Source organism: Tachysurus vachellii, chromosome 18 (genome assembly GCF_030014155.1).
Source record: "Tachysurus vachellii isolate PV-2020 chromosome 18, HZAU_Pvac_v1, whole genome shotgun sequence".
NCBI lineage: Eukaryota > Metazoa > Chordata > Actinopteri > Siluriformes > Bagridae > Tachysurus > Tachysurus vachellii.
This window is the reverse complement of record NC_083477.1, coordinates 821,588-834,087: the sequence shown is the minus strand read 5'-3', so window position 1 is coordinate 834,087 and position 12,500 is coordinate 821,588. Positions and strand designations below refer to the sequence as shown.

Genomic DNA, 12,500 nt, shown 5'->3' with positions numbered 1-12,500 from the left:
CGACACTTTTCAGATAAATGTAATATAAAGGTGGTTCCGAAATGTTCAGGATAAGTGAAGCATTTCGCTGGAAAAAACTGATTTCCTTATGAATCTGTGCAAATGGTGAACTAAATAGAACTCGGTAATAAATTCTGTAAACTTTTCAGAGCATTAATCTGATTAGCAAACGTGTGTGAAAAGCCCAGAAAGCTGATGGGAACCCACAAGTGTCACGGTATTATAAAATAACAGAACCAACACCGAGAAGGGAGGGGCTTCCTAATTTGCATATTCATAAACTCTGGAATTTTGTAAGGAGAGAAAGAGAATGGAATAATCACATTTAGATTAAAATGTTCTATTTAATGCATATAGATAAGTTCTGGTTCTGAGGTTGGTTTAACACAGACGGTGAGGAGTTAAAGTCCTGCTTCAGAGCAAGGCTTCTTTAAATGGATGCGTCTCCGACACTCTGGCCTGTTTAATGCTGGGTCATGAAGAGCTTATTTTGGATTGCTTGGCTCCGTTTTCATGCCCTACATACCACAACCTCTTTAACTCAACACTCTTATCACACACTGCAGGGTTTGGGTGACTCAACACACTACACACTGATTCTCACACACACCGGTTGGATATCACTCGCATCACGGCAAAGAAAGACCTTTAAACACCTTTCCACTGAAGTATGTGAGAGACCAACGAGAGTCACTTTGGGTTCGAGTGCTAACGTGATGTCGAAGGTTTTAAAATCAGACTCGGTGCAATAAAGTGAGGAGGAAATAAACACTAGATTAAAGACTTAGTAAAAAGCTTACAGACCGTGTAGAACCAGAATAAGGAGTCATGACGCTTATCGTTCATCGTTCGTTGTCATTTCACGCAAACCGAGACTGCGTAACACTTATAGAAGGTTGTGAGTTTGAGTCCCGGGTGCACAGATCTGCTACTGCCGGCCCCCTGAGCAAGGCCCTTAAAGGTGAGGTCTCCGTTGTTTGAGAAATGCTTCAGTAAACTGAGTCGGGACGACAAACTAAACAAAAATCAAAACAAACGTGTAGCCAATGAGCAGAAAGGGGCGTGTCTTGTCAATATGGGCGGAGAGAGTGTTCAGTGCGCATGTGTGACATTAGCAGAAAGAGGTTTTAACATTGACATGGAGGATAAAAACAAAGAAAGAAAGAGAAGAAAGACTTACGATAAGGTAAGAAGTAGGACGTGTTAATATAGGATCAGCTTTCCAGCGCTGGAGAGAACTGAAGGAGCAGGAAGTTGGTCACATATTCACAGATTGGAGTTTCCTGAGTCAATAACTCCTGAGCTAAACGCTGTTACTACACAAATAACACCTCTTTTCTATCGTAGTAATGTAGAGACGCAGCTACAACCGTGTTTTGTGTAGTAACAGTGTTTAGCTCAGGAGTTATTGACTCGGGAAACTCCAATCTGTGAATATGTGACCAACTTTACTTAAGACGCCGAGGCGCTTTTTTCCTTCTCGATAGGTGAGTAACGTTGGTTTTGTTTTGTTACACAGAACTAATATATGTCTTTGTCCTTTACATGATTATGCTTGTGTGTCATTTTTGCTTGTTTGTTTATCTACAATCGTATTGTTCTTCCCTTCAGCTATGATAAAGACACGTTTCTTTCTATTAGTTGCCTGAGTTACGTATGTATGTGTGGGCGGAGCTATCGATACAGGGGTGGGACCCGTTTGGGTTAGGGGCGTGTTTGTTTTGGTGATTTTATATGTCAACATTGGCTTTCAAACAATGGAGACCCCACCTTTAAACCCTCAAAGGCTCAGTAGTATTTATAAATAAATAAATGAATAAATAAATGAATAAATAAATAAATAAATAAAAATATGAACGTAATTCACTCTGAACACAAACCGTCTTGTTCTGAAACCTTATTTAACAGAAAGATTTTCATACGTACCGATCAGGTAAGTCAGGAAGAGGTTATGGACCTGCTGTCCGATCCAGGCCACGACCACCAGAGTGCTGATCACCGACAGGAAGTACTGTTGGGAAAGCAGAGGGGTCGACAGTGAGGAACTGAGCGACATTGTGACGGAGCTGCAGCGCTTTAAAGGGTGTAATCAGAGATTTCTAAATTCCACAAATAACCTGGAAGACGTGCGACAAAGCGGTGATAATTTAATTAACAGGGGCCTTAATTTACCTGCTGGTTGTAACAAAAGTGAGTAATGTTTTTCTGAGGTTCCGATCTTATCCACAAAGGGCCGGTGTGGGTGCAGCTTTGCTTGGTTGGAACGAAAACCTGCACCCACACCGGCCCTTTGTGGATAAGATTCTGTAAATCAGAATGCTGATTTACGGCATTTGGATCGACTCCCTTATCCAGAGCAACTTACGTGGTTTTTTTAAAAAAAATTTTTAAAACAACTGAGCAATTGAGGGTTAGGGGCCTTGCTCAGGGGCCCGGCTGTGTCAGCCTAAAATAGTAAATGGTTGTTTTTTTTCTTGTATAAATATAATTAGCGAGTTCTGTCGCTCGTCTCGTTATCACGGCTTTTAGAGCCGCCGTTCGCTCGTTGTTGTAAAGTTAAAGCTCGTGGACGTGTGAGACGGACACTGCGGTTTACCATCTTGGGCTTCTCCTCCTTGAGGGCAAACAGACGTTTCCACCACCCCAGCACACGGCGCTGAGTCTTCACCAGGTTCCCACAGATCTGATGGAAGCGCTGCTGCTGCTCGGTGGTCCTGCGTGCAAACAAAAGGACAAAAGAAAAATTGTCATCGTATCGTTTCTGATCGGAGCGACCGGTTTAATGCGGCGTTTCGTCTCGTAGCTACTGAGCTGTTGCGGTTGAAGCGGTCAGAACTAAAGACGCTGACGAGCTTCACGGGAAAACCACACCGCATCTCCCGCATGAAGCCTTAGAGCCGATACCATGTTTGTCTTTTTAACAAGCAGATCAAATTCCCGGAACGTTCCGGCTGGAAAAATGTGTCGCGCTGAGAAATAAAAAACTTCAGAAGCACAGATTGGTGTCGTCTTTAAAGAGCGTCTTCTCTCTAACCTTCATAAGGTTTATTTAAAGCAGCCTGTAAAGCCGTTTTTATCCCACGGAGGAATTTTCTCACAATCGCACAAAGGAGTGAGAGACGTTCAGGCCACTTTAAGGTCTGAAACCTGAGCGTGTGGACGGTTTTATTTCTGGACACAAGACGTGACCATATAAAACGGACCGGGACACGAGGACACGCTTATGCTCGAAAATAAACTCTGATCTGTTCTGAGGTCAGTCGGCTGAGAAAAAAAGCTGAAGCTGAATCGGTCTGGAGCTTCGTCTGACACTTACACGACCGCGGTCTCGCGCCGACAGACCACTTCTGGTTTCTCTGCTTTTACACACGTTTGAGAAGAAAGAACATCTAGTGGAGCTGAAAAACACTCCGTCGTCTCAAATGGTCAATACGGTATTATTTACATTGTGCTGGGACGCACCGAGCTGCAGCGATGACACGGTGTAAAGACACAGAAATGATGCCAAAGATCAATGCAATGTTACACTCTAAATTTTTCTCCCTAATTTGATCTTGGCCAAAGTTCCCATCACTAATCACATGACGCTGAGTGTGTGAATGTTGACACGTGAACAGCATCTACTGTGTTTTACTGCAGCGTAACTAACGCAGAGGTGAAAAAGCTCAAGCAGCCACTAGCATGAGTTTGCAGACACCGGTGATTGGCCAGCTCTGTTGACTGACGGCACAGACAGACAGTAAGCCCCGCCCACCCACTATTCTCTTCTCACAGACGGATCATTTTAAGAGATATTTTTTATTGCGATAGACATGAGAAAGAGCAAAGGACAAAGTCACAGTGTAAGAAGCTCGAGCACACGGTTATGAAGGTTACTGTAAAACAGAGAACACGACGTGAAACTGACATCCGGAGCGTGATCTCACTTACAAACTCATCAACGACAAACAGATGCTTCGCTTTACGTCATGTGAGCAGGATGGAAACTCGTGTTCTGTTCTGGTGACGTCTCGGTGTTCGCTCGCACTAGTTTAACTGCTCTATTACACACTCACATGTTCCTTTAGCTGCACAACAGAAAAGGTGGGAGCAAAGCGCAAAGAGGTCCGTCGTATTTAATCAGCACTGAATTAGATTAATAACGGAACAAGCGATCACGTGCACCAGGGCTGAGTGAGGACACGACGTTTTCCTGAAAGACCGTCAGATCCTCTCAGAACTTGTGTTCTCCTGTTTAGATGTTTTTCAGTGCAACAACGGCTGTTTTTTGGCAGTTTGTTTGGAAAGCTACTTTATATATTGCGATATACGCTGTAGTTTTGGTACGTTTACCTTTACATGCGCATGAACTTTTATGACATCCTCATTTGTGGTAAGTCGTGGCCTAATGGTTAGAGAGTTTGACTCCTAACCCTAAGGTTGTGGGTTCGAGTCTCTGGTCGGCAATACCACGACTGAGGTGCTCTTGAGCAAGGCACCGAACCCCCCCCCAACTGCTCCCCGGGCACCGCAGCATAAATAGCTGCCCACTGCTCCGGGTGTGTGTTCACGGTGTGTGTGTGTTCACGGTGTGTGTGTGTGCACTTTGGATGGGTTAAATGCAGAGAACAAATTCTGCCGTATGTCACGTCACGTCCCTTTATACGTCACTAATGCAGCTATAACAGCTTCAACTGTTCTGAGAAGGCTCACAGTCTCTGCTCTAATTCATCCCAATGGTTTACTTTCGGGTTGAGGTCAGGACTCAAGTTTCTCCACACCGAACTCATTCATCCACATCATGGACCTTGCTTTGTTCACTGGCGTGCAGGACTGTTGGAACAGGAACAACTTCCCCAATACTGTTCCCACACAGTTGGGAGAATGAAATTGTCCAAACTGTCTTTTGGCCCTGAGAAACAACCCCAACACCATAACCGCCCTCCACCAAACTTTACACTTGGCACAATGCAGTCAGAGAACATGTCCCCACCGCCCTAGAGTCCAGTGGCAGCCTGCTTTACACACACTGCCTCCAACACCTTGCGTCACACTTGGAAACCCATTACGTGAAGGCCGATTACATGAATTGTCGTGTGTGATATCAAGTAAACGTTTATATTTGAAGGCGAGATCGTGCATACCATTTGTTGGAGCCGAAGATGCGGGGGGCGAGGGTGGGCACCAGATAATCAGCCAGACACAGAACCATGACGGCGCCGGACAGTCCGGTCAGCACAGACGGGTCCAGGTAGTAGACAAGTCTGTCAGGAAGGAGCAGAGGAAGCTTTAAACAGCATATTTTCACCTTGTTATGCATCTGATAACTTGTTACACAAAACTACAATCACTTACTACTACTGATAATCATCATCATCATCATCATCATCATCATCATCATCATGACAGGGCAGAAGAAAAAATATGCATCCCTCATCTTAAAACATACTTTTAAGTCACACTAATTTTATTTTCATTAAAAGAATTGCATATTGTTGACATACGTTATTTATTTATTTATTTATTTTTACACCAGCAGTGTCCGATCTTATCCACAAAGGGCCGTGTGGGTGCAGGTTCTCATCCCAACCAAGCAGAAGCCACACCTGGTAAGAATCTGCACCCATACGGCCCTTTGTGGATAAGACCGGACGATGCTGTTTTACGGTAAAACATTTTAGACTAAAATAAGGAAAAAGTGCAAAATTGTAACATGAAAATATCAGAGTTTGTAATTTATCACGTTAACGACGTTAACTGGATTGACGGATGAAGGTTTCTGGAGTCCGGTGTGGATCGATCGAGTGCTATGGGTGTTGACTCCAGTGTGATACTCACAGGAAGAGCACGGTGGTGCTGCCCACCAGCACAGCGGGGAACCAGGCCTTCTCCCAGCGCAGGAACTGATCCCCGGCTAAGATGACCTCGCCCCATCCCTGCAGCTGCTCCTCCAGCTGAGACGTCTCCTGAGCCTGGAACGTGAACGTTTACGGTCAGTATCTCAGAGCAGAAGCGTGTCAGGGAACCCAAGACTACCAGTCAGTGTGAGGAGCACGCTGGTGTCCAGCAGGGGAGATCAGGAGACGTGTGAAGCGATAGAACAGTGCAGGGCTTTAGTGAGGAACTAGAACAAAGCCCATGCTGACTAATAGTCAACAGAACAGAGGAACTGGGACGGTTTCAGGCTTCCTGCTGTCTGAAGAAGTCTTTATAAACTATGATGGATTTAAACTCTTTAATCTACGTTTATGGTAAAAAGATAAATAAAAAAAAAAAAAAAAAAAGTGTGTTTATATTTATGCACACATACGTTCACGACCCTGCGGCGGTTCACAAGAGTCGATTCTTTGCGGCGGCTCTTTTAGCTCTAACAAACATCGGAGTCATGAATGTGGAATGTTGATTTCAGAGGTACAAGTTAATGCTGTGTTAAATGCCACACTGTGTTAAATGCCACACTGTGTTAAATGCCACACTGTGCTAACATGACTGGCTGCTCTGCTGTGTTATAATGACGTGTATAATGGAGTACAATCAGGAGGTCAAAGTAAGATTACAAGAATCATTTGTTTTACAGTAGACTTTAACACACCACCATGTAGCACAGGGATATAAAACAGAACTGTAAATCAGTCTAAAGACCAAGATTTTATTGAACATTAAGATGGAAACAGACCCAGGTTGTGAGTCGTTTAAGAGCCTAAAGAGTCGACTCTTTGTGATCAACCGAGCTGGTGAATCGACTCACATAAAAGAGCCGAAACTGTCATTAGGTGACAGCTATCTGGGTCATATTTATATTAAATATTAAGACGTAAACATTTTAACATGACTTCTAGAAGATTAAAAACACAAAGTTCGAGATAAGGCACGAGAAACTGGCCTCCTTTTAGCAGCAATATTATTAGCTCGTTTAGCTAAATATCCGCTCGAGTCGCGTTTTATAGTCAGCTACCAAAGTGGGGAAAATGTTCGTTCATTAAAGGCAAAATAATCACAAGTTGTTTATTAAAAAAAAGAGCGACGAGACAAAATCCGAGCTAACGTTAAACTAGCCAGTGTTAGCGAAGCTAATGCTAAAGCAGGTTAGCCACCTAGCTTGTGTAACTGTCAAAACAGCCACAGTTCAAACAAAGAAACAACCAGAGCTGAGACTCACCAGTAAATTAGCACTTTTATTATCGCCCTCAGCCATAATTCCACTGCACTTCTGCTTTATTGTGACTTTTCAGGAGCGTAAACGAAGCTCTTGTGCGCTCGCGCTGCTTCTCTCTGACAACTGGCCGTTAACAGCACGACGTTTTTATTTGAAACAACAGGCAGGGCTTTACGTCACAGTGAGGTCGGAAGTACAAGGTCGCTACTCGGCAGCTGCGCCGCCATATTGGAGAGGGCGGTTTTCCATCAAGTTACTTCCGTTAGAAATGGGAATATTCCTTCATTTTAATTTGCATCATAACATTTATTCATTCATTCATTCACTCATTCACTCATCTTCTACCGCTTATCCAAACTACCTCGGGTCACGGGGAGCCTGTGCCTATCTCAGGCGTCATCGGGCATCAAGGCAGGATACACCCTGGACGGAGTGCCAACCCATCACAGGGCACACACACACACACACTCTCATTCACTCACACAATCACACACTACGGACAATTTTCCAGAGATGCCAATCAACCTACCATGCATGTCTTTGGACCGGGGGAGGAAACCGGAGTACCCGGAGGAAACCCCCGAGGCACGGGGAGAACATGCAAACTCCACAAAATAAAACCAAAAGGAGATACCCTTTAGTTCAAGTACCCTTTAGTGGCCATCACTATTCAGTTCAGGGGACAAAAGCGTACAACTGAGGTGGCAGTTACACGTTCCTGCCTTACGTGGGGATTTGTCCTCTTTATCAGACACGATAAGAAACTCTCCAGCACACCTTCAACCAAGAAAAAGTAATTGTAATAAAAAATTAAAATTGTAATAAAAAAAGTAGTGAATAAAGCCAAAAATTGCACTCTCCTTCCAGTATTTTGTGTTATTAAAGCTTCTATCGAGAGACACAGGACACTCAAACCAAAAGAAGAGACGGCCCAGTTGTTGTTACCAATTCTTCATTGGGAATCGTTATTGTTGTCCCTGGTGTTTTGTTTGTCTTATATCTGGATAATTTGTATCTGGGTCAAACGACGTGTCAGGGATATCAACTATGAGGTGAATGGATAGAGGCGGGACATGGCACAATTACAACCCCACCTTATTAAACCGTGAAGAGAGGTGGTCCCTGTGGAATTGGTGATGATCCAAACAATGAGGAAGTAGCTAGAAACAGAGGATCATCTAAAAATGACTCCATTCTGGTCCTTTGTGGAAACCACCTCTCAGCAAGGTTGCCACTTGGCAGCAGAAGTTATTGGACATGTTCACGCCTTTATCTGGTCACAGTAATCTCATACGATACCACACTGAGATGCTCCCAAGGATGGTGATATGTAGCCATCCCTATCATTTGGCCAAACACAAAAAAAAACATTATTCAGGAAGATCTCACATCTATGCTATGATATGGTCCAGCCCAGTGATTTTAGTGCCCAAGGCAGATGGATCGATATGGTTGTGTGTGAACTTCAGAAAAACCAGTGTGTCAAAATTTGATGCATACCTAATGCTTGCGCTGACAAAATGCTTGTACGGTTAGGTGCAGCTTTCTTTTTCTTGACACAGGATCTGATGAAGGGATATTGACAAATTTATATTGAGAGCACTGTGGAGAGTTCTGCAAGCTCCTCTTGTCCATGCCCAAGGGTCAAGCTCAGGTCCATCCTCCTATAGGCTGCCAGAACAGCCTCCTACACTTAAGAGCTCCCTCCTGTAGCCAACTCTGCAGCCTCCAATGCTCAAGAGCCCCCTCCAGAGACAGACGGCGTTACCTCCAACAGTCAAGAGCCTTCCACGTTCTGTTCCAAGCCGAGCAGCAGGCTGAGGTCAAATCAGCGACTGTCCTGACCCTGTTGCAAGCTAATCCCATCTCTCAGGCCCAGTTCCAGTCCCAGGCCATGCTCATGTCCCAAACCCTACTCCAGTCCCAGGAATGTTCATGTTCCAAACTCTGATGTAGTACGAGGCCATGTTTATGTCCCAAACCATGTTCTAGTCCCAATCCATGCCCATGTCCCAGGCCATCCCCCTGTCTTGTGCCTTTATTTGTCCATCCTTGACAAAGTGGCCCCTGTCTCTTTGCCTGCTTCTAGACTAGACATGTGGCACAAGACTAAAACTTTACTTAACCTTGTAGCTAGAGAGGACATTTGACACCCAGGGGGAGACCCAGGAAGGAGAAGGCTCCCTCTTGGGTAAGTATTTATTTTGCCCTGTGTGTTTTGATTCCTGTCTCGTCTCCACCCCACTTTCTTATTATTGGTTGTTCTCCAATTGGGAAATTATTATTTTAATGTGTTTTGTTTTCCCTTTTAATGAGGACTTTGCATTTTACTTTGCATATTATCAGTGTTTTATCAGTGTTTACTGTTCGCTTGTTTGTCATTTAGCTCTTGTGGATTTGACCTCTGTTCCTGCTGTCTGTTCTTGCCCTAACCTTTTTATATCTGTTTGCTGAAACCTCTGAAAGTTCTTAGTATTTTGATTTAGCCTTCCATTTTAGCCTGTTTCTCTTGGTAATTTCAAGTCAAGTCAAGCAGCTTTTATTGTCATTACAACCATATACAGCTGATCAGTACACAGTGACATGAGACAAAGGACCATGATGCTAAAACAAAGACAGAGCTATAAGGACTTATCTGTACAACCTGGTGCAAACAGTGCAGGACAAAAGACAAACACTCATTCATCTTCTACCGCTTATCTGAACTACCTCGGGTCACGGGGAGCCTGTGCCTATCTCAGGCGTCATCGGGCATCAAGACAGGATACACCCTGGACGGAGTGCCAACCCATCACAGGGCACACACACACACACACACTCATTCACTCACGCAATCACACACTACGGACAATTTTCCAGAGATGCCAATCAACCTACCATGCATGTCTTTGGACCGGGGGAGGAAACTGGAGTACCCGGAGGAAACCCCCGAGGCACGGGGAGAACATGCAAACTCCACACACAAGGTGGAGGAGGGAATCGAACCCCCAACCCTGGAGGTGTGAAGCGAACGTGCTAAACACTAAGCCACCGTGACCCCCTCAGTGCAAACAAAAAATACAAAAAAAAAAAAAGACAATACACAAAAACAGCCCCAGTGTAAAAAGTGTATTTTCAATCAATATTTTGCGTGTGCAGAAATACTGGAATGAACATTAGTATTATAGCAGCAGTTACATGAGGTATTGTAATGTATTGTGTTGTATACATGAACACCGCGGTCTCTGCTGACCATGTACTAGCACCATATTGTATCCAGAGCGGCCGCTGAGAGCTACTGCTGTGCCGTATTGTGTGTTTCAGGTCTGTCTTGTGACACTAAGAGCACTTTACATTTACAGCATTTGACTTAAACTTCTCATATTTCCAGGTGAACAGTTGAGGGTTCAGCAGTCCAGCATTTTATCCACTGAGCCACTTTCCACCCTTTAAATAAGAAAATATGAAACCTTGAATTTATGAAAACACACACTTGAAGCTTGTAAACTGAAAATAAATAATAAATATTCACAAATCGATCTCATCCACATCTATTGAAAGTGATTTCAAAATGAAATTTAAAGACAAAAGAATTTAAAGACAAAAGTTATATAAAAAATAGAAAAACACGTTACTAGAATAATCCGATACGTACAAAGGCGAATTTTTATATGTTTATTTATATCCTAAGATCGTTTTTTAATTTATTTTATTTGTATTTAGTTCTTGGTCAGACGCGACTTGAAGATCCTGCCCAGTGTTCTGCGAGCTTTCTTACAGATCAACTTTGAGACCTTTAATTCTCTGTGTGAAGCTGAAAATGAGAAGAAGAAGCAGAGTTACATCATACTGACAAAACCTTCTGTTTTAGCTGATCGTCAGGTCGCACAGAGCAGGAAGGGATAAAAGCTCAAACTCTTAATCACGATAATCAAACTCGTTAACAGCAGCTAACACCATCATCATCATCATCATCATCATCATTTATTCTCAGGAATCAGAGAGCTGATGAAGGTCAGATATACGTGATATACACTAAAGGACACGTGGCGTAAACACGACTTACCAGCAGAGATCGGCCGTATAACGTATGGCAGAGGAGCTCTGTGTCGTCTCCTGCGATGCTGCGAGTTTGGAAAACACAAAGACAAATCAGAACCAAAATAAGATAACTAAAGACCATAACGTGATGAATTCACGCGACGTAAATCCGGTGATTAATGATCAATAAACATACAATTATCAATAACTAAAAATAAAACTCAGAAGCTCTGACACTGGAAAGAAGAGAAAATGTCCTGCATACCGACGGAAGTCTGATCACAGCCTTTTTCATCTTCACAATGAAGCGAAACCCAAGCTGATTTTTCAGCTCCTGATTCGTAGCTGCTGGATACAAGGAGCCTTCATGGATGCTCAGATGTTTCAGATTCTCCTCCACGACGGCACGATGAACCGAGCTTGATGAAGCTGCTGATACCTGGAGCATTGGAGTAGACGGACAACTGGTTGATTTGTCCACAAAGCAGATTTTCTGCGCTTTAGTGCCGCCGTTCCACCCAGTGTTCACCACATTCTGTAGTAAAGTCTTGATGGACTGCTCGACAAACGTGTAAACGAGCTGATAAGGAAAGTGGAACGTGTGCTTCAGAACAGAATCTGATGAACTGCGGCCCATCTGTCTTGCTTTAGACACGTTCCTCAGGAGGAGCTTTGAAATGACATCTGTTATTACATGTGCTTGTTGCCTTATCATCTCCTCCGGAGACGGAGGCTTTGTTAGCTCGTGAACCGAGACGTCCTCGCCGATGTAGTTTGGACCGACAAGATCCTCATCTGCCCTTTTATCATCATCAGCACCTTCAGAGAAGGTTGTAAAGAAAGCCTTCAGGCGATCTCGCACAACAGTGAAAAAATGCAGAGAAACGTACGGACTGTTCTGGACTGAAGGCCTCGTCTCTGCATCTGTAAACTGCTGCACAGGCTTTTGATCTTCAAGTCCAGAAAGATTTTGGAGTTTCAAGGAAATGTCTGAGGAGCTCTTTGAGTAGCAAGACGAGCGAGCGTCGGCGTCACTCTGCTGAGCTTCACCTAGCCAAGTTTCCACTCTGTTTTCCATGTCGGTTATTCCGATCTCCACAGCTGATCCACTGATCACACTGTTTATGATATCAACAGCAACTTGATTCAGATCAACCGACGCGCTCAATGATGACGATGTGCTGGATCCCGAGCTTTTTGCACTGGGTAAACCTGAAAAAATGTGTGAACATAACCTTTTCAGCATAATATTGTCTGCAACATTGGTGGCCTCAAGCAACTGTTCAACAGCCACAGATTCCTGAATGTTCTCTGAGGTGACCAAGTTCTTCACCAGATCCAGCAA

At 43.9% G+C, this 12,500-nt stretch overlaps 2 protein-coding genes across 2 annotated transcripts in view; both read right to left on the bottom strand.

Moving 5' to 3' along the window:
* The window catches only part of arl6ip1 (ADP-ribosylation factor-like 6 interacting protein 1), a 9,594-nt gene extending 2,303 nt beyond the window's left edge, over positions 1-7,291 (bottom strand). Inside the window, exons 1-5 of the mRNA XM_060892528.1 lie at positions 7,139-7,291; positions 5,818-5,951; positions 5,124-5,243; positions 2,597-2,714; positions 1,927-2,011 (exon numbers count right to left, since the gene is read on the bottom strand). Of these exons, the coding sequence (XP_060748511.1) occupies positions 1,927-2,011; positions 2,597-2,714; positions 5,124-5,243; positions 5,818-5,951; positions 7,139-7,174 (493 nt within the window). The 5' untranslated portion in view covers positions 7,175-7,291. The remainder of the gene's footprint in view (positions 1-1,926; positions 2,012-2,596; positions 2,715-5,123; positions 5,244-5,817; positions 5,952-7,138) is intronic.
* Positions 7,292-10,783: 3,492 nt separating this feature from the next.
* Positions 10,784-12,500, bottom strand: part of LOC132861133 (uncharacterized) — a 4,165-nt gene continuing 2,448 nt past the window's right edge. Inside the window, exons 5-7 of the mRNA XM_060892515.1 lie at positions 11,421-12,500; positions 11,181-11,238; positions 10,784-10,928 (exon numbers count right to left, since the gene is read on the bottom strand). The exon at positions 11,421-12,500 is cut by the window's right edge and continues 553 nt beyond it. Coding sequence (XP_060748498.1) covers positions 10,834-10,928; positions 11,181-11,238; positions 11,421-12,500 — 1,233 coding nt within the window. The 3' untranslated portion in view covers positions 10,784-10,833. The remainder of the gene's footprint in view (positions 10,929-11,180; positions 11,239-11,420) is intronic.